A 24,505-nucleotide genomic window follows, 5' to 3' on the forward strand; every position below is an offset into this window, starting at 1 on the left:
CATTCAATAGTTTGAACTACTTCCAAACTGCTTCCACTGTAGTCATTTTCTGCTGTTTTACTCTAATCTGTTTCCATCCTCATTTGCTATATTGCAGCCATAACTTTTAAAACAGCCTCAGCATAGTACAGTTCTTCATCAGATCTCCTGAAGTGATGGATACAGAACCCATAGATACAGAATTACACAGAGAGAAAATGGGAGTGGAGAAGCTGTCATTTTGGGGCATATTAAAAATAGATATTTTTTTAAAAAGTTATAAACAATTACATTCTGGAGAAGAGAAAAACAAAATAAAAACATGAAGTGGCTTGTTATTCTTTCATTGCTGAGCTCTATGAGCTGAAGCAAAACAAAGTGCACTGTGCTTATGATGTGATAATTCAATGTGATAATGAGAGTCTCATGCAATGCCAAGTCCAAAAGTGAATATTATTATCAGCACCTTGAACACTGTAAAGATCTTTGGATGGCAGCAATGTGACAATATCATGCATTGATTATTAACTAAAGCAAGAGACAGAATTTTATCACAACAGTGCTGTAGTTTTGTGTGTGTTTAATTTTCTCATCTTAGTAGCAGTGTCTCTATCCCAGAAGGTGCTGGTTCAAAATAGTGTTGAAAGGACACTCCAGATGGGGTATAAGCACAGTGGTTTGTGAGCATGGAGGTCTTTTTTTTCCACCATTTTGTACAAATCATTATCAATAAAGTAAATCTTTGTTCTTTCTGAAGATAAAATGTATGTGGTTTTTTGTTTCTTCCATTGATTGATCTTGCCCTTTTTGACACCACAGTAATGCCTGCTGCTGCTGCTTTTTCCAGAAAGATCCTTCAGATTCTAGGTGTAGCCATTTGACCAAAGTTGGGTCGTTTGGGTAAGAGAAATGGCTTCCTCAGACCTATTCAGCATATTTTTATTTAAGTATAGGTATATTTCCTTATACTTTTTTCCAAGCAATTTTGCAAACCTTGAACCTTGATTCCATATATGAGCTTTTCTCCACTTACCAGCAAAATAAGATTGTGCTTGCTCCAATCTCCACTACTTGGTTGTCATAATTTTGGCCCATACTCTGAACTTAATGACTCCTACTACGGGAAATAGCAGTTCTAACTACTGTTTAACAATTCGTCCAGATAAAAACATCAGTCACTGTTAACATGTTTAAAAGATCAGTTGCTAAATCTACATAGAAATCTCTTCTCTTAGACATGAAAGAAAAGAAGTTCTACCAGGCCTGATTCTGCTCATTAAAGTCAGTAGGAGTTTTCTGTTAATTTCAGGAGGAAGAGAATCAGGCTTCTGATGAATTCTGGGTGATGTGATGTTTAATGGAATGTTTAATGGGAAGGATTCTTGAGACTAGATAGACTACTGTTTAGAAAGTGCTATGGCTTCAGCCAAGAGTTAGCAGCTGCAAGACCCCCTGTTCTTGTTTTTATTTTATTTTATTTTTTTTTTTGGTAAATTATCTTTAGTCATTAAAGTATGTGACAAACTATAAAGTAGGCAAATAAGAGTTTATGGAGGAAGCTGGCATAGTGCCCGACACTTCCATTGTTCATAATTGCTTTCAAATACATTATGAAGTATAAATACCAGAGTTCATATAAAGTAACACAATTGTAATGTCTGCTTTTATTTAAAAAAAAATCCTGCTAAACCCTACTGCAAAATCGCTCAGCATTGGCCCAACTCTGCTCCCTTTGAAGCCAATGGAAGTTATATCACTGAATTCAATGGGAGCAGAATGCTAAGCACTTTTGAAAATCCAGCACTGTGCACACACATTTGCTTTTTTTAAAGTGTTTTATTTCTTTGTAAATATTTTGCTTGTGAAAGATGTCAAATTCCGAGTCCTGGAGACTGAAGTCCTCTCGGGATCCATGGAAAAGGTACAAGGTTCTCCACAAAGCCCCACTAGTATATTTTAGCCATGACCCTGTAGGGAAAATCTCTGTGAGCAAATGGGTTATTCAGTCTGCATGCTCATTCAATCATTGGCCTGTCTGATGCAACTGCCAATAAGGAGCTTTGATCCAGCTCCCATTGTCTTCCATTGAGCCTTTCCATTGACTTCAGTGGGAATTGGGTGGGGCCTGAAGTTATCAGAGCGCTAGTTGTACTGGGTTATTTTGTGATGTCGACAATTTAATGATAATGTAACAAATTCATTTCATATAAGCTGGCATCAGCCTTTGGTCACTGCTGACACAACATGGCTTTTAACACTTTTTTTCCCCTTTACTATAGCATTCCCCTTTTAATTTGTAGTAGATTGTAGATTTTTACACTTCATCATGACATACCATATAATATTAATAGTAAGCACCTATATAAGACTGAATACCAATGCAAAACAAATGTTATGTTATGAAGCAAATTCATTATGATCAACTATTTGTCTTGCCACCCCAATTCTATGGGGAGGAATGTAACTCAAACAAAGACACATGGGCATATAGGAATTGCCATATTGGATCAGAGCAGTGAGCCATCTAGTCCAGTACACTGTCTCTGAAAAAAGCTAGTGCCAGATGCTTCAGAGGAAGGTGTAAGAAACCCTGAGGTGAAAAATTATGGAATAATTTATCCATAGAGGAAGTTTCTTCCTAATGCATGCCCATTTGTGTTTAATTTATATCCTGAAACGTGAGGATTTTATGTCCCTTCTAAAATATCCACTTCTTCTTGTATTATGAGAGGGTAACTAGGAGCTCCTGACTTACCTTCTCTATACCACAGATTACTGTGTATACGTCTATCATGTATCCTCTTATTTGTCTGCTCTCTAACCTAAACATTCCCAGTCTTATCAATATTACCTCATTTAGAAGTCTCTCCATGACTCAAATAATTTTGTTGGTCATCTCCAAACTCCCTCTATTCTGCTATATCTTGTTATAGGTAGGGTGACCAGAACTAAACAAATTATTCCAGGAAAGGCGCTCCCATTGATTTATATGATGGGATTATCAGATGTTCAGCATTAATTCCGTTCCTTATACATTTGAACATTTTGCCTGCTGTGTGGATCACCACTGCTCATTGACCAGATGTTTTCATTGAGTAGTTCACAGTCATGGCTGGCTCTCTTTTCTTGAATAGTTGCATTTACTTTAGAATTCAGCAACAAGTTGTTCAAATTATTCCTTCCAAGTCATGCACCCCTCTATGCTGCAGACCTTATCGCATGTATACCAGTGTATGTTTAAACTTGCTACTAATTTACAGACATCTTTAAAACTTTTCTGCTCATCTTCAAAACTGCATAACAAAGTAAGATGTGTAGAGAGAAGCTGAAATAGCAGACTTAAGTCAAATTTCCAATAGTGCCTTGTGACTTACGAGCCTAAGTCCCAATGAATTTCAATGAGTGTTAGTATCCTAAGACATTTAGGTGCTTTTGAAAATTTTACTCTATGTATTTAAAAAAAATTTGGATTCCTAGCCCCCAAATAAGTTTACAATGATAACAAAACTAATTAATAATGACTAGGTAGCTGAGAGACTACAGTTGCATTCTGAAAAGGGACATATTAAATACACGATTAGTTTAGCCAATTAATATTATACATGGAATAAGAGAAAAAAGAAAAGTCCACTGTAATAATAATTGATTATTTATATTTCAGTGTGATCTACTTTACTGTACATAGTGCATTCCTTTGGGGCTATATTGTGGCTTTTAGGACATGGCATCCTTGATGGCAGTTCCAAGAGTCATTGTGCCTGAGGGAAGCTCATCACTCTGGGTAGCAGTGATGTAAGCACACTTGCACCTCTGTTATACCCTGGCTCAGGGTGCAACATGTGCTATCCTCCTCCTTCCATGTCAGCTCCGCTCAGCAGACTTGTGAAGAAGGCAGCAGGTCTTCCACGGGTTTCTCACAGCTAGTGCTAGCTTCATCTTTCCCCATCTTGCACACTTATGCCAGATGACCACAATCTGTTCTTCGGTACACAGTGATTTCAGTGTGATAGAATTTCTCATTATGATTTTTGAATGGAGTTTCATATAAACATCCATTTGCTATAGTATTACTACCTTCATTGTGAAGGATGAATGTGTGTTTTAACGTTGGGCTCACCCATCATTACATCACTGAAGCAGTGTTTCATCATTGACATTTACATGAAAATTGGCCTACTATTTCACAAATTCAAACTAAATTTTATATTTCAACATCAAAATGTTCTTTGTCTGGGATCTGACTGCTACAAAAATGGAGGGATATGATCAGCTCAGAACTGTGTTAATTATCAAGTTAAAGTAATTATTATCTATTACAGGTTGTTAACATGAGTCATTTTGTACAACTTAATAATATTTGTAATGTATGTCAAAATATAAAGGAGTTCCATGTTACATAATATGTACAGTATATCCTGTAAGAGTTATCAAAAGCCAGATAAACAGAATAGTTTAACAGATGTTCTTTAGTTCTTTAGTGCTGCATAATCAATTTTTCCTCCTTGTAAATAGTCAGGATAACTAACCCATTTATACCTGATCTATCATTACTCCTGCTATTCTGTTGCCATTAGAGCATGGCTTTGGTTGCTGAATGTCCAAAGTCACATTCTGATTAGCTGGTAGAACAGGATATAAACAATGTGAGAGTAGTGACCCTTTGTCTATGACCTCCCTTTTGCTGAAGCTGGGAGTGGCAGCAATTTATTAAGTTTTTATCTCTTAAAGTAGAAATAGGTGAAATAGATGATGGAGCCAGAACCTTTTGGGAAAGATGGTTTAGAGGCTGGAGCCTCTTGGGCAGGAGCGGCGGGAGGGGGCAGGGGACTGAAACTGACATGCTCCTAGGAAGTTCTCATTCTTCCTCTGAAATAGATGCCATAATAACCCCTTTACCACTGTTAGCCTTGTGCCTCACAATGCACCCTAAATATGTATCAATAGCCTGCTAGTGCACAGCCTGTTGAGGTTATAGCTGTGAATTAATATTCTATTGAAGCCAATGGAATGTTAGGATGAACTTGGTAAGTGTGATAGCACAGCAGGGATGATCGGTCTAGAGGTACAGCTGCAGCTGTAACTCTACTGGGGCCACCTGCATCCAAAGCAAATGGGAGACTAGTGGCCAGGTTTAAACATTTGCTCAGCAGTATAAAAGAAAAACTGTATATTTACTAGTGCAAGAGCAGAGAATAAATGTTTCTATTTATATAAACAGTAAATATGTGCCTATTTGCACACTGGCATCTCTCCTTTCAGCTTCCAAGGAGCCCATAATTGAGCCTGGCACCTGGGTCAGTGTTATGCCTTCCTACTACTAGCCTGGCACAGCCCTTGCACATCTTCTTGTTTCTCCTCTAATCGTTTTTCCTATATCTTCGGGTATTCACATATCTTCGTGAGATTTTTGAGCAGTGGCTTTTTGTCCCTATGACCTGGGCTTCTCTCCTGTCTTGGAAAAAGTCTAGCTGAGACCTCTCTTTTCATCTCACCATTCCATCTGAATGGCCAGCAATGATATCCTGCATCCAGAAAGTCCATGAGTCTGGACAAGGGGAGGATATTGTTCTAATTCCCACACAGGAGAGGGACCAAGGATCCTTGTGCTCGAGAAAGGATCAATGGGTTTCTGTCCAAAACAGTTATTACTATTCCACAACTACTTGTTTCTATTCGACTAAGCAACCAATCTTTCCTAATTAGGTGTAACATTTTCCGAAGTACCTAAATGACTTAGTAGTCCAAGTCTCGTTGACTTTCAATGGAACTTTGGTTCCTAAGTCACTAAGGGCCATTTTTAAAAGTATTTAGGCACTTAAAAATACAGATAGTTCCCAAGTGGGGTTTTCAAAAGTATCTAGATGCTTTAGAAAATCCATCTTGGCACCTATCTGCATCTTTAGGTACCTAAATACCTTTCAAAATCTGACCCTTAGGTGCGTTTAATATTTTTACCTTCGATCTTTTAGAGAATTGCTTCAATAATAGTAGCTGTTGGTGGGATTTCCCAACAGTGCCAGGTTTGGAGGGCTATCTGTGTAAGAGAAGGCTAATTTACAGGTAAGGAACAATATTTTCTGAGATATTCCCTCCATATTGGGATAGACATGGTTTGCTCAGTCTCTCTCATGACATATAGAGATTAAAATACGGGCAGGTACCTTCATCATAAACCTTATTTAAGCTGGTTGGATATTTTAATTTCAAAACCCCAATTCCTTTGTTATATCTCATTCTGATTCAAACACTGGGATAATTTTCCTTGCAGATTTGTGGTTTGGGCTCTTCTGGTTTACAACTCTACCAACAACATCAGTTTAGAAGAGCAAGCCATCCGGCAGAAACTCATAAGCAATAATGAAACCATAGGGGATGGACTGAGGGTCCATACAGTGGATGTTGATCCAGTAGGTAGGTAAAGAGGTTTCAACTTTGCCATTCTTCAGGTTTTGTTTGCTTGCCCCAAAACAAGTCCCTTCCTTCCCCCCTTCCCCCCCATTTAGTGAACACTAAAGGCTCTAACAATGGACTTTCCAGTTGTACTGAAATCTGGTATCTCCTAATTCAGATTAAAATTATGACCAGACAATTCCATCAATGGACTGTCAGCAACTGGTCTGTGGGCTTCAAATTGCCATTCTGATATCCAAGTTCTCAACTTCTAACTCAGCATAGCTCTGTAGGCATCTGTCAATTTACAGCAGCTGATGATCTGGCCTGGTATCTCCGGGACAAAGGTGTACAATGTACAGCACCCAGCCATTACAAACATGTTGCAGGCACCCACTGGAGAAAAAATGATTGCATGTAAACCACAGAATGATTAATAAAATGTGATGCAAGAGAGACTGATAAATTAAACTATAATTTACTTGATAGAAGTTGAGATTTGTTCTCATTTGTGTACATTGTTGTTTTATAGAAAAATGTACAGCTGAAGAAAACCCTCCAAACTATTTCTGGCCAGATACCAGACCCACTGTAACCAACTTTACATTGTGCCATGGGAGCTCAGTCCAGATTGCATCAAGAACATGGTAAGTAATCATGGAGACCTGTCAGAAGCTGTGAGCTGTCTAATGGCAAAACCAATATTCAGTATTCACAATTTAGTGTGAATGCCATTTAAATTGTGTCCGATTTAGCCCATGAATTGATCAGCATTATTTTAAAGTGAGGTTACTTTCATATTGTGACACATGCAGGCCCAAATAGCACAGAGAGGCACATGTTTTTGGAGTAGAGATATTTCCTTGATTAGTAGTAACTGGGAAAAGATACAAATAGACATCACTTCTTCAAGGTGTAAATACTATCTGGTCAAAAAATAACTATAATTGTATCTTCTTACCTAACAGATCTGCTCCTGTTTATCTTCAAATCATTCTTCTTATTTAACTGTCAAAAATAATTTTTTACTACAGCTAGTACTGAAGAACCAATAGTAAACTGGATTCTAAACTGATTTGTCCATCACAAACAGTATTCTTAGCTGAATTCTGGTTGAAGAGGTTTATTTGGTAGGTTCTGAGACCTCTCATCTCGTTAAAGCAAAGTCAGACTCACCTTAAATACTCTGAAAAGTGCACTAAAATCCATAGATTTAACAGAGACACCGGTTTTATGGCTCATTACAACAATTCATAACACACCCAACTGCCTACTAATCCTCCATTGTCCTACAGTATAGGTATTAATTGCCTGTTTCATTTTAAGTGGTCTCCTACAGTGTGTGTGAACCCCTTAGCAATCTGTCCTACCTTGTATTTAATTTGGACATTCTGGTTATCTTCCCCAGGCCTTAGGAAGAACTCTGTGAAGCTCAAAAGCTAGTCCCTTCCACAGCAGAAATTGGTCCAATAAAAGATATTACCTCACCTACCTTGTCTTTCTCATTTCCTGGGACCAACACAGCTACAACACCGAAATTTGCAATTTGGCAGTAGTTCATAATAGCAGGGAGTAAAGATGTGGTTAAGGCTTTAGGCGGGAGGTTTTAAGATTTCGACTGGGGACTCAGGAAACTTAGGTTCAATATTTGGCCTTGCCATAGACTTTCAGCCAAAGACTTCCTGTGTGAGCTTCAGCAAGGCACTTAATCTCTCCATGCCTCAATTCGCCACCTGTAAAATGGGGTAATAATCTTGTCTTTCCTCCACGTTTTGGCCTGTCTTCTCTATTCAGACTATACATTCTTCAGAGCACCGACTGTCCTTTCCTGTGTGTTTGTACAGTACCTATCACAATGAGGCTTTGATCTAGGCATGATGATGATACCAATGATGATAATAACTATAGTTAATATGATAGCCATAAGCAATAATACAGGCTATTATGAAAGAATGAATTCTTTTAAAGCCATAAAAAGACTTGTCTGCCTACATTGTATCTGGGACATGGTCTGAGAAGGCTGATCCAGCTCTTTTACTTTCTGGAAACAAGATGGCAACATGAACATCAGCCTCAAGGTTTTGTGCCAGACAGGAAAACAACCAGAGTTTGTGTTTAACTAACTTACTTCCTCAGCCTGTTAATCTTGTACAAATACCATTAGGTTCTGATTGAACAACATTTGTTGCAAAGTAGCTAGTGCAGGGGTCACACTGTTTTGATGTGTGTGCCACTGAGTGACTACACATTGAAGCTCCTGGCCTTTACTGCCCCAGGACCTCTTATCTCTATTGCACACTCATTGGGGACTACACAATGACTTTGATTGTCAGCATATTTCTAATCCAAAATTTGTATTCTGCTTTGTAGTAGGTTTTTCTTGCCTAGCTGTCTCCAGTAACTCTTGCCACTGTACTGGGAACAAAAAGAAGCAGGCAACTACATGCTGAGCTGCTACACTGTAGAAACAAAAAGATACCAAAGATTTTGTGTGTGTGTGGTTCACAGAGGATGAAATGCACAGCCAAAATGTGTAAGCATTCTGCCATCTGGTGTGAAAATGGTGGGCATGATTAAGTGGAAAATGGCAGTGGAGCAGAAATTCCGTGATGTTTTGATCCCAACCCTCAAAAAAGGCTCAAATAGACAGCCTATGTAGTTTAACCTGTCCCAGGCATGGAGGAAAATGTTTAATTTAGTAATGTCTCTGTGACACTGGGTCCTAAGCAAACCCCAGAACAACAGAAGACTGACGTGGCCTGCAAACATTGTACAGTATGGATCACAGATTTGGCAGTACTAAGGTAACCAGGTGCTGGTTAGCACATCAATGAAACCTACTGTCGTGTTCTTGCTGATGCATGGAACTCAGATACTCAGTCATAGAAAAAATGTTAGAGGGACAATGCCAGGTTACAATTTATATTTCCCAAAGCTACATTAAAAAAGCATTAAATATGCTATGTCAAAGCACTCAATATTTAGGATATGCCAGAATTAAGATGGCCTTAATTTGTCCCGCTTGTGTGTATGTGTTATGGTACCATTTTTTATTACAGGGCCATAGTGTGTTTTTTCCATAGTTTGGAAATATAATCCATGGAAATAATCTATTGCTGTGAGGTTTTAATAACAGATTTTTTAAATGATTACTTATCAGTGATTCTTTAACCTGGTGATACTTCTCAGATTTGTCACATACCCTTTATCACATCCTAGACACCTGCCTACCTATCCTTGCACAGGATCAAGGATGGCAGAAAGTTTGTGTCCAGCTTTCTTGCAACTGTTCACACTCTTCTTACAGCCACTGCTCTTTTCACATAGGGTTGATTCAAAGCCTAACTAAGTTAAAGTTAAAATATAATGGCAGGATTTGGCACTTTATGTGAAAATTTCAACTACTTTTCAAAACATGTGGTCAGGACATATTAGGAATGCTCTAGTACCACATAGGTGCTTTGGTCACTCCTGAAATATAACTCTATATCCTCAACTAGTCTAAATCCTCACCGCTTCATTGGAGACAATGAAACTATGGCAGTTCACACCAGCTGAGGATTTTTGCACCATTATTGATGTTACTGGTTTTTTACAACAATCAACCACAAATTCCCAATATCGATCATATTTTGTTAATTTTCATTGTAATTTTGTTGCTGCCAGGACTGTAATTTTAATGTAACATGATGCTGTGAAATTTACAAATGAATTTTGAAACATCCAGCTTTATTTTGCTACATTATTCTGAATAATATGACATGCTTTGCATAAATGCATATTCTGTCATTTTTTTCCTCCATAGTTTTTTAAACCCGCACAACTATACATCATACTGGGGCCAACCTGATCTTAGAAATTGCACAGGTAAGTGTATTGATATTCATCCTTTATCTAGGAGCAATTTCCCTACACCCTCCTCTCCTCCAGGGACAATGTACACCTCCCCCTAAACTCTCCCATCACCCCCAATCAAGAAGAAGAACATACCAAGAACTAAAGAATATACCAACATGCCATCTGAAGGTTCAAGTGGCGTATCTACAACAGCCCAAAACACTGAAGAAATAGTGTCTCCACAACCTAAAGGCAGTCCTGATGTTTCTTGGTCAAACCTTTTCCATTTATTGAAGTTACAGAAGATGGCTACTGGTGCACCTCTTGCAAAAAAGATTACAAAGAAGGAAAGCTTCCCACTGCTAAAATTGCTAAAACTGGAGGATCTTGGTTTGCTAGACCAATCAGCAAAGCCAATGCTGACAAACTACATGAAAAGGCTGCAAAACATGAAGCCTCTGGACTGCAAGCCTTATAAGCCAGTCATTGTAAAAGCCAGTTTTAGAAGTACTGAATGAGGCTGTTAAGAATGCTGCAGAGACAACACAGTTTATGTGAATAAACACAGCTGTTGGCATCATACTTGCATTGTCACTTGTTAACCCTGAAGTTGGACACTGTTTCTGAACAAGATTGGCAAGTGCTCGCTATCTTTCTGCAAGAAACTCAACTGACTGATTAGAAGCATGAAATGCAAAAGTGAAAGACTCAGCAGTTGAAAAACTGAAGAACTGTCTCATCACATTGAAAAAATTTGCATACATGACCGATGAATGCATCAGTGCAAATTGGCATCAAGCATTAAGTCATTGCATATATTATCTTAGTGTCAGTGGTAGGCTTGTAGATACATTTCTAGAAGTTCAGGTTATAGAAGACCCATCAGCTGCATGTGTGACAACCCACATCTTAGAGTTAAATGCTTGTAAATTGAACACCAAACAGATGGCTGCTTGTGCATTTGATGGAGCTGCAAACTTCTCTGGAAGACATGGTGGAGTACAAGGTTTTATCAGAGAAAAGTGTAATCATAATCTCTCCTATACACACTGCAGAGGCCATCTTAACTTCAGTATCCAAAAAGATAATGGAACAAAAAATTAAGCAATCAATTTGCAAACACCTAGAAGATAATAAGGTGATAAGTAACAGCATGTCAAACCAATCTAATAGCTTTCTCTGACAGGGTAACAAGCTTATTGGATGGGGGGAAGTGGTAGATCTGGTATATCTTGCCTTTAGTAAGGCTTTTGATACTGTCTGAAATAACCTTCTCATAAGCCAACTAGGGAAATACAACTTGGAGCTACTATAAGGTGGGTGGATAACTAGTTGGAAAACTGTTCCCCAGAGGTTCACTGTCAAGCTGGAAGGGCATATTGATTTAGGTCCCGTAGGGATTGGCTCTGGATCTGGTTCTGTTCAATATCATCATCAAAGATTTAGATAACAGCATCGAGAGTACACTTATAAAGTTGTGGATGATTCCATCTTGGAAGGGGTTGCAAGTGCTTTGGAGGATAGGATTAAATTCAAAATGATCTAGACAAACTGGAGAAATGGTCTGAAGGAAATAGGATGAAATTCAATAAGCAATTGGGCTGTGATGTGATAGAGAATTTGAATACAGAGTGGAATGTCATATGACGAATGAATAAAGATTTTGCTTTAGCTTCTTTTTTATCATCACTAGTGGGTTAACCTGATCTTTGTGCTACGTTTCCTGGGATGAAAGAAGTAGGAATTCATCTCTTGCTATCCCTAGTCACAACAGCTCCAGTTGGGCATTCTTTTTCATCAATGAATAGAATTTTGTGCTTTGAAAGAAGTCACCTTCTGCCTCATTATGTGAATGAACTAATGAGCATAGCAACCGAAGGACTGGAATACCGTACACACAAGAAGCCACAAAAGAGGAGTGCACCTCATTCAAGAAGTTCATTAACAGAATTGTGCAAAATTACAAGAAATCAAAAAGGATGTAGATATAGTGCTTCACTGAAGGCCTGAGTAGCCAACTTTAATATATGTGATGATTTTAAAACAGGAGTTAAAGTAATAGAAGGGTCTTAAAACGTTTTTCAGTTTTTACTATGGTGACATACAGCCCATCTTCACTCTCATGGTCTCATCCCCTGTAAATTCTAACACACACCCCTAATTTCAATGCCTGGGGAAAATACTGTGGAGCATTCTTGTGGTGTTTGGTTTCTCTACCCTATGCCAGCATGTCTCCCTCACTCATACTAAATTATTTCAATATTTTTTAAAAAAATCAAAGCAAATATTTAAAATCTATGAGAAAACAACAAATTGAATCCAGCCTATCCATGACAGTCTCTGGATCAAATTCAGTGCCATGAGTTACATTTTTTATGCCAAGACTGGGGGCAGGTGTTAATTTGCATCAAATTGACAGTCTGTTCCAATCTGATTTTCAAATGTTTTATACCTGGGACCTGATTCAAAGCCATTGAAGTCAATGGAAAGGATTCCAGTGGGCTTTAGATTGGACTCCTGAAGCCTTATTCTCATTTATACAAAGACAGCTTTATATCACACTGTTTGGAAAATGGGAGTAAATTACATGTATACCCATTTTATGGCCTTTTTACACTGGCAGAGTAATGTAAAGGGCCTTAGTGTAAACTGGAGTCATGTTCTTTGTGTACACCAGTGCAAAGTGGATACAGTCACTGGAACATAGGAGTGTAGAATTCTTATTTGGTAGCACTTTAAAGCCAGTTTGAACTTATTTTGCACGGGTATAAGTGACCATATAAGGGATAAGGCAGTGCAGAATCAGGCACTCAGGTGTAAAATGGATGTAATGTTAGCCAACAGGGCAACAGTGGTTGTATATCAGGAAAAATAACAAATGTGTGAGTGTAGATAAAGTGATTTGTTTATAGTTTTTCTCCTACATTCATCACTCTACCTCCTTAGCCACAATACTTTTTTGTGCACACTCACAGAGTGCCAATTTTTTTCAGATTACATGGCTTGATCTTTTATACTGATTTACTGACCAACTGATGCCCAAAGTCTAATTTACACCACTATTTGGGTGTGGCCCACATTGCCACTATATTAAACACCCAATCTTGTCTTGCCAGAAGAAGCCCTTGTATGAGATTTACTTGTCATGCCATTCATGCATAGACTCTGGGTGAAAGGAACTCAATAGAAAAATTCCAATTGACTTCAATAGGGTCAGGATTTCACTTTCTGAACCCAGAAAGGAGTTAAATTTCTCCTGGAACTAGGACATCAGGAGACACACTGTTTGGTCTCAGGGATGAAGGAGAATTTGGTTTTCCCAAGAGAAAGAGAGTATAAGATAAGGGCAGGAAAGGAAAGAAGGGAAAAGGAAATATGCTTATCTTCTTTCTTTTCCCCCTCTTTTCTCTTCTTTCATTCATCCATTCTAATCTTTTCCTACTTTAAATGAGGATAAACCCAGATGAAATTAGTAAAAGAAAGAGGAAACAGAGAAGTACATTATATAAGTTCAGCCCATCCTATATACTTTATGTTGATTAATTATTATGTTTGTTCAATTAGCACTGAATATTGTAAATCAACAAGCAGGAAGTGCTCTTCACATGTATCCCTTTCTACTTTTGCTCCCTTTTACCTATGTTCTCACAGAAAATGCAGCTGATATAGCCAATCAACTTCTGAACCTCACTGGTGAAGGGCAGCAGCTGACCTCAGACAAAGTCAATGATGTTGTGCAGAAACTTAAAAAAATTGTGAATGATGAAGAAATTGATGAGTCTTTGGGTTCTACTGTGGTGACAATTTTTTCCAATATTTTAACAAGTTCAGACAGTGTTTTGGCAGCATCATCTTCTGAGTAAGTGTTTCTGAATTTGAGGGAGGAGATTGAGAAAGTGTTTTACTACCTGTTGGGGTATGGGATCATAAAAACCTCAAGCTTTCTAAATAGAGATACACAAGATATAGAAACCTACCTTAGACTTTTGATTAAGTCCCTTGAAAGACATTTTTCCAGATGAGATGACTTATGAGATATTTTTCCAAGAGACGTATATCAAGTCTCAAATTAATGGGCTTGGCAAAAAGCTAACTATTTTGATATAAGAAATGAAACTGTAATATGAATTTAAATATTATGGGAATATTGTTCTTTAGCCAGAAATGTCAGACAGACAGATCCTTCCTTAGTGCAAATCAGCATGAATACACTGGTTTCAATACCTATATTGATTTACGTCATTTGAGGATCTGGCCCAGAGAGATCAATCTATCAAATCTCCTGTTGGGTTAACAAAAATTAGTGTCAGAGATGGACTCAAAGCTCACAAGACTCATTTTCTTTCCTGATGCTGTATTACTGGTTTCATCATTATTTTTCTTTCTTCTCATCTCTTCTGTTTTGTTTATATGTCTATAGATAGATCTAGATATATAAAAACAACATTTTTGTTTTTAATTTTCTTTGTTTTTAGAGCTTTAAAAACTATTGATACTTTAGCCTTAAAGATTCAGTTCACTGGACCATCCATGAGCATCTCAACTCGGAACTTGGCACTTGGAGTTTCTTCTATTAATTCAACTTCATTTAGTGGATCTTCCTTCAGTGTTGGTCCCCAGAACAATGCTTCAGATTTTCAGGTACAGAACAGACATTTACACTGGAACCCAAAATATGTCTGATATTAAGAATTATTACTTATTAGGTATGATACAGTAGCACTGAACCCAGTTGGGAATATTGATTACCTTTTCTCCCGCATTCTTTCAAATAGTTTAATTTAGTACTTCCATGGGTTATAGGAACTCCAGACCAAATTGTGACTGTTACAAATTTAAATGTTTTGCTGACATATTCCAAACTAGCTCAAATTTTTCATCTACTTAGAAAAATGAGGAGGGAAAATATCCTCTATTAATCTTCCCATCTCCTGAATTAGAGTTTGGCAACGTGTTAGCCAACACATATTATTTAATAGCCCCATATGATTGTCACTTATAACTACCTTTTACAATAATTGATGTTTCTTGGGTCGAGTGTTGCTTTACTGATATAAAAACAGCTGATGATGTTGGTATCTATGCCTACAAAAATAATATTGTTGATTTCATACATCATTTTGCTGAGGACCAGAAGTTCCTACGAAGTATGTAGCAAGAGTTAAACCCAGGGCAATTTCACTCTATCAACAAAATGCCCCACCTGCTTTATTACACACTTCCAAGTGAGCAAAAAATGGTGAATTTCAAACTTCCAATAATGTGTCACTATTTTATCTAAAATTCTTCTTAAAGATGACCAAAAGAAGTTGATTGAACTTAGTGTATCTTAGTGTCACCCATGAAAAATAATAAAAGATGGGTGTTTTCATCTCAGGCATAGAGATGGATTGTATATTTTTACCTCTCAAATCTACATATACTCAGCGATGTAATTTTAAAGTTTCCTAAGCTGGTGTCTGCACTCAGACCTCCTGCAGAATAAATCCAAGGTAGAATATGCATGAAGGACTTCATCGGTGTTGTGGTACAAGCCTTCATGGATCAATATAGAAACCTCCAACAGTTTTTTAATAATTCTGCTTATTATGAGCCAAACCCCGAGTTCTGCTGTGCACATGCATCTTCCATTGACTCCAGCAGGAGATAAATGTTCACCAACTCTTTGATTTTGACTTCAAGTTGTTAAATGTCTTTTTCCTCACAACATCCCTGTGAGCTATAAAGTGCTATTCCCATTTTGTTACAGATAGGGAACTGAGATACAGAGAGACTAGAGGCCAGATTTTTAATGGTATTTAGGTGCCTAAAAATGAAGATAGGCAACTAGTAGGATTTTCAAAAGCCCCTATGTACCTCATTGCCATTAAATCCTGTCAGGCACCTGTCTGCTTCTTTAGGCACATAAATACATGTAAAAATCTGACCCTAAGTGACTTGATTAAGATCACAGAGGGAGCCTGTGGCAGAGCAGAGAATTGATCCTGGGTTCCTTAGTGCCCTAACCATGAACTGTCATGGCTCTCCCACTGGATCACATGCCAAACACATAGTCTCTGTGAAAGCCTGCAGTGTAGGTAAAGGTAGGTGAGGGTTAAAAAAAAAACAATAAAAATATTTCTATTATAAACAAATAATCAGACCTGAGGAGCTAATTTCATAATTTAAACATGAAGTTGTGCTAACAGCTAAATGCAGATCATTACAGTATAGTGTAACAGAGTAATATTGCTGTAATATGCATGAGAAACTAAATTCTCTGTTGGTGTAAATTTGCTATTAAATAACTTGTCATTTCTGTAAGTACCATGCAAATTTATGGCATGATGTCCATTCATAACAGTATCATAAAATATTATAGTATTTTAAAATATTGTTCTTATTATCTTCTGGACCTAAAATTCAAAGGCTCAAATTCTCTGCAGATGTAAGTAGGCCTTGTGACATTTACCTTAATGGAGTTTTATTCATTTTTACTCACAGAATTTCACCCATTTTTCTCCAAATCAAATTTAGTGGAAATGGATGAGGAAGTTATGTTATTAATAAAGCTTGATTGCTGAGTGTTATAAAAAAAGGAACAACTATCATTCAGTTTTCACCTTGCATTTATGGAGAGATGAAAGGAAAAATTCTACATTTAGATCTGGGATGTCCTGCACGTATAATAAAAAAATACCATCTGTGGCATGAGGACATCCAGGAATATTAGAATTTTCTTGCCCTGGAATAATTTATTACAGGAATCTTTAAATAATGATGAAATCCAGATTGTGCCATAAGAAAAGACAAGTTTATTAATAATGTTCCTGTTGGAACATTGAGTTGGTTTTCAGGCTTTTACACTTCCAACAGCTTATTGAGAATTCTTAACCCTTCCCCATAAAAAATTTCCTCAACATCTGTGGTCACAGTTTATATTTCAATGTTTATTAGGCAAGAATTTTTCTCTCCTCTCTAGATGGAAATTTTCTTTCACAAGGTCAAGAACTTCTACCAAATATTGTGATGATCTTTAGGGAATCTTAAAAACCTCAAGCTATATTTCAGACAGCTTCTAAATGTTATTTTATTTTTTCCTCTTAAGATGGATATCAAGCAAATCTATCCACAGCAGCTTGAAGAAATTGTACTTTAGTCAAGTATCTTTACAGTTCTTGCCAAATCTTTGACTGTTAGCATTTGGGAATTCATTTTGTTAAATTGCTCCTGTAATATATGCCTATTTTTAGAGAAACCTCTTCCATTCTCTTCACTGAACCTAATAATACATCTCTAGTAGATGCAGAGTTTCTACTAGCCTTAGCCAATTTATTCTTTGAGGACAACTTACCAGATGAATTTGGCTCTATGTCCTGTCTGTCTGTCAGGTATTATCCTGTGATTTTTACAAATGTGTGTGTTCTTCACAAATGCTTGATAAACAGTTTGTATGAACAGGCCTTGTAGCCTATGTCTTCGTTGCTGTTGCTATTTGTACCCTCTGAGTTATCACCTGTGTCACATGATTGGTTGACGTAAGCTTATACACACTGGGAGTCCCCTTTAATGATCCTATATTATCTATAAACTACTGATAATTATTCAAATCAGTTGTGGGAATAATAAGTGCTTTCCAAAATGGCTGCAGAAGCTGTAATACATTCACACATTTTTTGCTCTGGTATTTTTAATGTCCATTAACATTCTTGTCAATAAATATTCACTCTTTCAAATGTTTACAGTAAGCATATAATAAGGGTTGCAAATACCAGTGTGTCATTCACAAGAGTATTTATGAATATATCTTTTTCTGTTGGCCAGTTCTATTTTCCTGTTTAGAGATAGGCTTTTATGGACAATGTTACCAGACACAATGAAGTATTGTAGGTTCCAAAATCTCCTGTGCCATAGTTCCAGATGGTACTCAAGAACTTGAAAGATTGTACTTAGAACGTTCCTGAAGAAATAATATAAAGGTTTAACCAGTATAATTTCTTTGTTTACAAAAGTTCTTTCACCAAGGTCAAGTTTTCTGGGCCTTAAATACCAACCATAGCGCTTTTGACCTTTTCAGTCCCTGCTAATGGCTCTGTTGTCCACTAATATGAATTTGTAAACTAGTGTAATATGTGTTTATATTCATAGGCACTCCTACAAAATTTCAACACTGATGTTCCCATGTCTGCTTGTCTGTTAAATTCAGTGTCTTGTTCAGAAAGTTGTAAGTCTTTTGTCTCTTCCATTGTAGCTACAGGAAAAGAGGAGGCTCTCAGATATATGACAGTGCTGACTGTCAAAATAAGTACCTGATTGCATGGACTGATGGATTGATTGACAGACTTCTAGCTGTTTGACACATTCCTGTGTAGTCTATCCTTATTCTGACTCCAGGGAGTTTCTCATTTTTGCCATATCTAGTTGGTGACCCTAAATATAATTACAAAAAAATCTTTGTTTTTTTTCTTCCCCAGATTGTTTCACACGGAAACTGGACATGCTGATAAGCTGTTACAGAATTCAAAAGGGAGAGAATTAAATCTTTTCTAAATGACAAACAACAACATTAATCTAGCACTATTGTTACTGCATTAGTCAGTATAAACAGAATTCCAGAAGGAAACATGTCGTTTACTCACTAATTTTGAATATGAGTTATATAGAAGCTGCTAAGTGGAAACATTTGTTGGTCTCATGGGGAAATGACACATTTAAATACGGTCAACTAAAAATCCACCTTCTAGCAATTTACATGTATATCAAAAAGTCACCGCAAGACAATCTTAACAAAAAACTGGGGGGAAAGTCCATTAGCACTCATTTATTCAAGTGTTGTTTATTAACGTAAAATGGCTAAAAATGTCTCTTAAGACAAGTTAAATATAGCCAGGGCCCAAGTATTCTGTGATTTGGTAGAGTTCGCCACAGATCAACCACTTAATATAGAATTGTGCTCCAGGTTAAAGCTTTCATTTTATAAAGAAAAATATTTCTAGCCCTTATGGTTGTGAAGAAAATATTCCAAGGCTTTGTTTATACTGGAAATCCTGTACTCTTTTCCCCAGCAAAGGGGTAGGTGCACTGGTGCTTGCAGCACTGTAAGAGTTAATGTGGATAGTAGCCACCATTAATTTTCATGATTCTATAGTTAAAATGCCTGGGCCCTGCCCATACTAGTGCTCACATTGCCTCTAGCACTAGTGCAGCAACACTGCTGCTAGAAAGTGGGACGTTTTCTAGTGAAGATACACTCAAAACATAAATTAAGTGTAAACTGAAGCAGTATTGTGTCCCTGCAACAATGACCCAGCTCTGCAACAATGGCCAACGAGTACAAAGCATTCCTCATAAAGGCGAAGGCAAAGTTGGTCAGTGTGCTCCCTTACTGCTTGATTGTTCTCCTGGGCATAAGTGAGAGTAATATGAAGGGTGCTGTAAATTACTGTCACTCATCTGGGCCCCCAGGGATCAATACAGCAGCTGGAGATTACCTTTGTCTACTTCTTGAAGCTGTTTGGGCACAGGGCCTGTCTTTTTGTTCTGTGTTTGTACAGCACCTCACACATTGGAGCCCTGGTCCATGATTGGGCTCCTAGATGCTACAGTAATACAAATAATAATATGTCTCAAGCCTGGACTCCCACCAGGAAGATGTAAAAACATACCAGAACATTATTTTGGACTGTATCAATCCTCATCTAGCTCCATGCCATATTTATGCTAATGGTTATTGTAGTCTTATGTTCAAATCACTTTTGACAATATTGTGGGGAGTTTGCATGGATTCAGTGGACCTTGCTTGATTTCATTTTTGATCTAATCTGCTCTTTCCTCTTTTTATAAAACAGTTAGATTTTGACAAGAATCAGGGAAATGCCCTGGCTTCTGTTGTTCTGCCCTCAAGTTTATTGAAGAATTTAAGTCAAGATGAGTTTGAAGCTGTATCTAGGGCCCAGTTTACATTCTTCAACAAAAATGGACTTTTCCAGGCAAGTGCAAATATGCTTGAACCAATTTCACCTGGACTGAAGCAAGTGAGCCTGCCAAAGTATAATCATTTTGCAATATCTCATGAGTTATAGAAATTACGTGGTAATAGTAGAGGTAGGCATTGGGAATAAGTATTGCATATTAATAATGACTAGATTACCAGTATTTAGTAGTTAGGTTATACATTACGTCAGAGATCTTACTGCAATTCTAAGGAAAGTTTCCTTCCATATCACACAAACTTCTGCTCATAATAGTCTAGAAGGAATTGATATCCAAGTGGTCATAGGCATAGATTGACATAGCTCCTCTGTGTTCAGTTGAGTCATGCTGTTTTACACCAGCTTGGAATCGAGCCTAACATTATTTCTGCTAAAATTATTTCTCTTCCTTTTTTTTTAAGTGATCACACAGAGTGAAATTTACCCCTGTGCAGAAGATCAGCACAAGGCGTATGTACCAGTTAAATCCCACTGATAGCTTTGTGCTGGTACTTTGCACAGGGGTTAATTCCACCGATAAGAGAGCATGTTAATTTTACTGTTGACCATCACAGATACGCATTCTCAAACCCCATGCAGTGTGTTTACACCTTATATACAGGTTTTCTGAGAGGAAATGGTTACTCAATAAGGTTAGTGATACTGAGATCAGAGAACTGAGGGGATCTAGGTATTTTTTTTCTTCATTAAGTCTGATCATGTGACTACTAGTATAACCTAACTACTAAATACTGGTAATCTAGCAGGTCCTCATGCACCAACGAGTAAGGAAGATCTTCACAATTGAAAAAATCACTGTACATTCGAAAGATATTGTATTCATTCAGAAGAAAACATAGTTTTCATAATGAACAGTGTTTTTGGCTTGAGTTCATTTTCCCTTGAATTAGTATTTCAAATGACCTTTGGCTCTTGTGCATCCGCAGGACTCTGTGGTATTGTGTTGTGTGTATATTATCATTTTTATTGGCACTGTTTTGAGATACTTGAGATAATCTAGGCTAGCAAAATACATGTGACCCATAGTTGCCTTCTGAAATACACCCTGCAGTATCTGCAGTTGTTTTAAACAGTTTTAATTTTAAAATTCACTTTCATTGAAAACCAGGATGATTCCAGTGAACCAAGAAAACAGAAGCATACAACAGTAGGTTTTGTCATAATGACACAAAATCCCTATAATGATAAAACATTCTATCTTAATAAATAGCACTAAGCTTGGTCTTCAGAAGCTCCATCATGATTAGTCATGACTAATCATGATTTCTTCATATTTTATATGAAGGGGCAAAGTTCAACCATAATGATTATAACTTACAATTAATGATACCCTCTCAAAAGACAAATGACACGCCTGACGCCAGATTAGTATATAATTGATCTGTCTGATTTCCTTGCGTGTGTTCCTGAGTGGTACTAGAATGTGAATGTCAATAAGAAAGATATATTTGATAGGAAGACAATAAAAACGTAAAGCCGCACTAATACTGCGAGCAATTTTTTCAGGAATAGTTTACTTTTTGAAACCATTCATTTAGGCAGCCTAGGTGTGCTTGGTCAGACATTTGAGAAAGTGAGCATGTGCAAAAATCATATTTTCCATTTGCACATGTGAGCATTCATGCATTCATCAGACCATAAAATAGAAACAGTAACTTGTGACCAATCACAAGTAGCCAAGGTTTCAATCCTATAAGGAGCTCTGACCTCTTCACCGATGCAGGACAAACAGTGAATACTCACTGAGAACTCTTGACAAGCCATCCAGAATTTTTTTTTTAATTGTCAAAAACCTATGTTAAATATTTTTGAGCCATTAAAAATGTTTGAGGAAATGATGATGTGCTCACAGATATTCCTAAACACAAGAGACTAAATTACCTATATAAATCATGTGTGGAGAGTTATTTGCCATTCTGTAATAAGGGAGTACTAGAAGAGGAAGAGGAGGGTTTCTTTCTGGAGATGGCTAGATGGATGCACGAAGAAGGGAAAATTCTCATTTCAAAATGTCATCCTAACATTCCCATCTTTCCTTGGAGTACTAATATTATACTGATACTATATTAATAAAAAGACCACCTTGTTCTTGTATACGGCTTTTCATCTCTAGATCTCAAAACAAGTTTAAACAAACAACATCAGTGCTTGTGCTATCGAAAGATAGTCAAATGCCTCTTCAAGAAGAGGCTTCCAAAGAGCACTCAATGCTGCTTGATCATTTCAGCTACAGTAGTTTATATTGGATTCTGATTATGAAGACAGTTAAATAATGGTCATTTCCTATTCAAATAAACTACAATATTAAATAATCTGCAGAACATCTCAATCAACAGAAATTTATTGTTTGGTGCATGAAGCACTTTCTTCTGTTAGTGTAAAAATATGTAATAAATGCATAGTTCAAAACTTTAAAATAATCTCCACTGGTGTTGGCTATGCCATGTCTCTATTTGAGAGAATGCTAATATGTATTTGGTGCTATTACATTACACTCTACTATAATTATCTTGTTTGTTAAGGTTTATATGAAAACTTGATTTTATAAGACTCTATTTGAGCCTCTGAAGATAGTATTTTAAAACTGTGTAGACTATATGAATTGTATTGAATAGCTATATAAATACTCAACATTTCTTCTCAGATCCCTGTAATAGTTCCAGCCACACAATCCTTTCATTTTTATTCTTATTATATTCTCCTGCCTAAAAGCTTTTCCCCAACCTTAATTCAGTCCAAACTAATATCATAAGAAGAAATATTATTTGTATTTTATTTTAATTTACAAATGTCTCCTATCCCCTCTTAACAAATCGTGGGAACAAGGCATCAAATGGCCTTTTGAAGTCTAGCCTCCAATTTTTTCACTAAGTGGCTGATCCAAAGCCCACTGAAATCAGTGGGAGTCATTCCACAAGCTTCATTAGGCTTTAGATCAGACACTAAAAGCTAAGAGGGTAGACTTATAGATTCATAGATATTAAGGTCAGAAGGGACCATTATGATCATCTAGTCCGACTTCCTGCACAATGCAGGCCACAGAATCTCACCCACCCACTCCTGCGGAAAAACCTCTCACCTATGTCTGAGCTATTGAAGTCCTCAAATCGTGGTTTAAAGACTTCAAGGAGCAGAGAATCCTCCAGCAAGTGACCCGTGCCCCATGCTACAGAGGAAGGCGAAAAACATCCAGGGCCTCTTCCAATCTGCCCTGGAGGAAGATTCCTTCCCAACCCCAAATATGGCGATGAGCTAAACCCTGAGCATATGGGCAAGATTCACCAGCCAAATACCTTTTGTTGTGTGAACATAAATAGATTTGTAAAAATGTGGCTCATCTCTCTATGCCTTTTCATAGCAGGTTAGGAATAGCACTGTGGCAGTAATAAAGCCAGTCTCCAGTTGAAATTACCACCAAATAGGTCTGTGTTAGAAATATTGTCTCTTAATATATTGTGTCACTTAGAACTTTTTTTTTCACATCTTATGTCGCTTCATGGCCACTTGCTGTCAGGTAGTATATAATGCTGCAGGTGGTGAATGGATCATGTTAATATTATATATAATGCCAAAAAAAAAAGGATCCACCTCACTCTCCCAGAGGCTGTTTTGTCAATATGATAAAAAAGCTCCAGTTCACTCTTGGTTAGGGAAATGATCTAATTATATTACAACTGGTTATCAGTTAGCATTGTTTGAGGTATAACGGTAGTTGGCATCAAACAAAGTGATTTAAGAGAGAAATTTTATGGAATGTGCCTTACAATCTGCCCTCAATTATGTGCTTGTATATGTTTATGATAATAAAGGAAATAGCAAAGGAAAAGCTGTAATTTGATCTTATAAACCGGATGTTCTTATGGGTGGTCTTAAGTATAAAAGTGCTGACAGTTTGTTTATTCTGGCACACTGCAAAAATAAAATTATTTTCTCTGGTTAGTGTATTTGGTGCTCTGATAATATTTATTGCATTTTTAATCCTTCAAAGGATGCGGAAATGAATGCCAATTTAACCAGTTTTGTAGTGGCATGCAGTATTGGAAATGTTACCATCCGGGACCTTCAGGATGCTGTCAAAATTACAATTAAACATACCCTATTCCAGGTAAGAAAAAACTGGCGTAAAGGTAAAAGTCCTTTACGGTAAAGGTAAAAAATTGCAAATTGTATCTGGAAGTGGTAGAATCAGTGGTAGAAAGATTATCATTGGTTTTGTTGGGTTTGGGGAAAGATTCCAGTAGAGTGGAAAAATTCACATTTGTTAACAAACACACAACCAATCCAGTGTTTAATAATCATCTAAAATGTAGGTAATTCAACCTGTCGTG

The 24,505-nt window shown here is 37.1% G+C and overlaps 1 protein-coding gene across 10 annotated transcripts in view; it reads left to right on the forward strand.

The window, feature by feature from the left end:
* The window catches only part of ADGRG6 (adhesion G protein-coupled receptor G6), a 158,352-nt gene that overhangs the window by 96,446 nt on the left and 37,401 nt on the right, over positions 1–24,505 (forward strand). For all 10 annotated transcript variants that reach the window (XR_006280009.1, XM_038396397.2, XM_043511118.1 and 7 more), the window contains 7 exons: positions 6,248–6,390; positions 6,902–7,016; positions 10,175–10,236; positions 13,858–14,065; positions 14,682–14,847; positions 20,034–20,174; positions 24,166–24,282. Coding sequence is in view for 9 of the 10 variants with exons in the window: in XM_038396397.2 (XP_038252325.1) it covers positions 6,248–6,390; positions 6,902–7,016; positions 10,175–10,236; positions 13,858–14,065; positions 14,682–14,847; positions 20,034–20,174; positions 24,166–24,282 (952 nt within the window). In the remaining variant the exon portion in view is untranslated. The remainder of the gene's footprint in view (positions 1–6,247; positions 6,391–6,901; positions 7,017–10,174; positions 10,237–13,857; positions 14,066–14,681; positions 14,848–20,033; positions 20,175–24,165; positions 24,283–24,505) is intronic.

The sequence above is a fragment of the Dermochelys coriacea genome, chromosome 3 (assembly GCF_009764565.3).
Source record: "Dermochelys coriacea isolate rDerCor1 chromosome 3, rDerCor1.pri.v4, whole genome shotgun sequence".
NCBI lineage: Eukaryota > Metazoa > Chordata > Testudines > Dermochelyidae > Dermochelys > Dermochelys coriacea.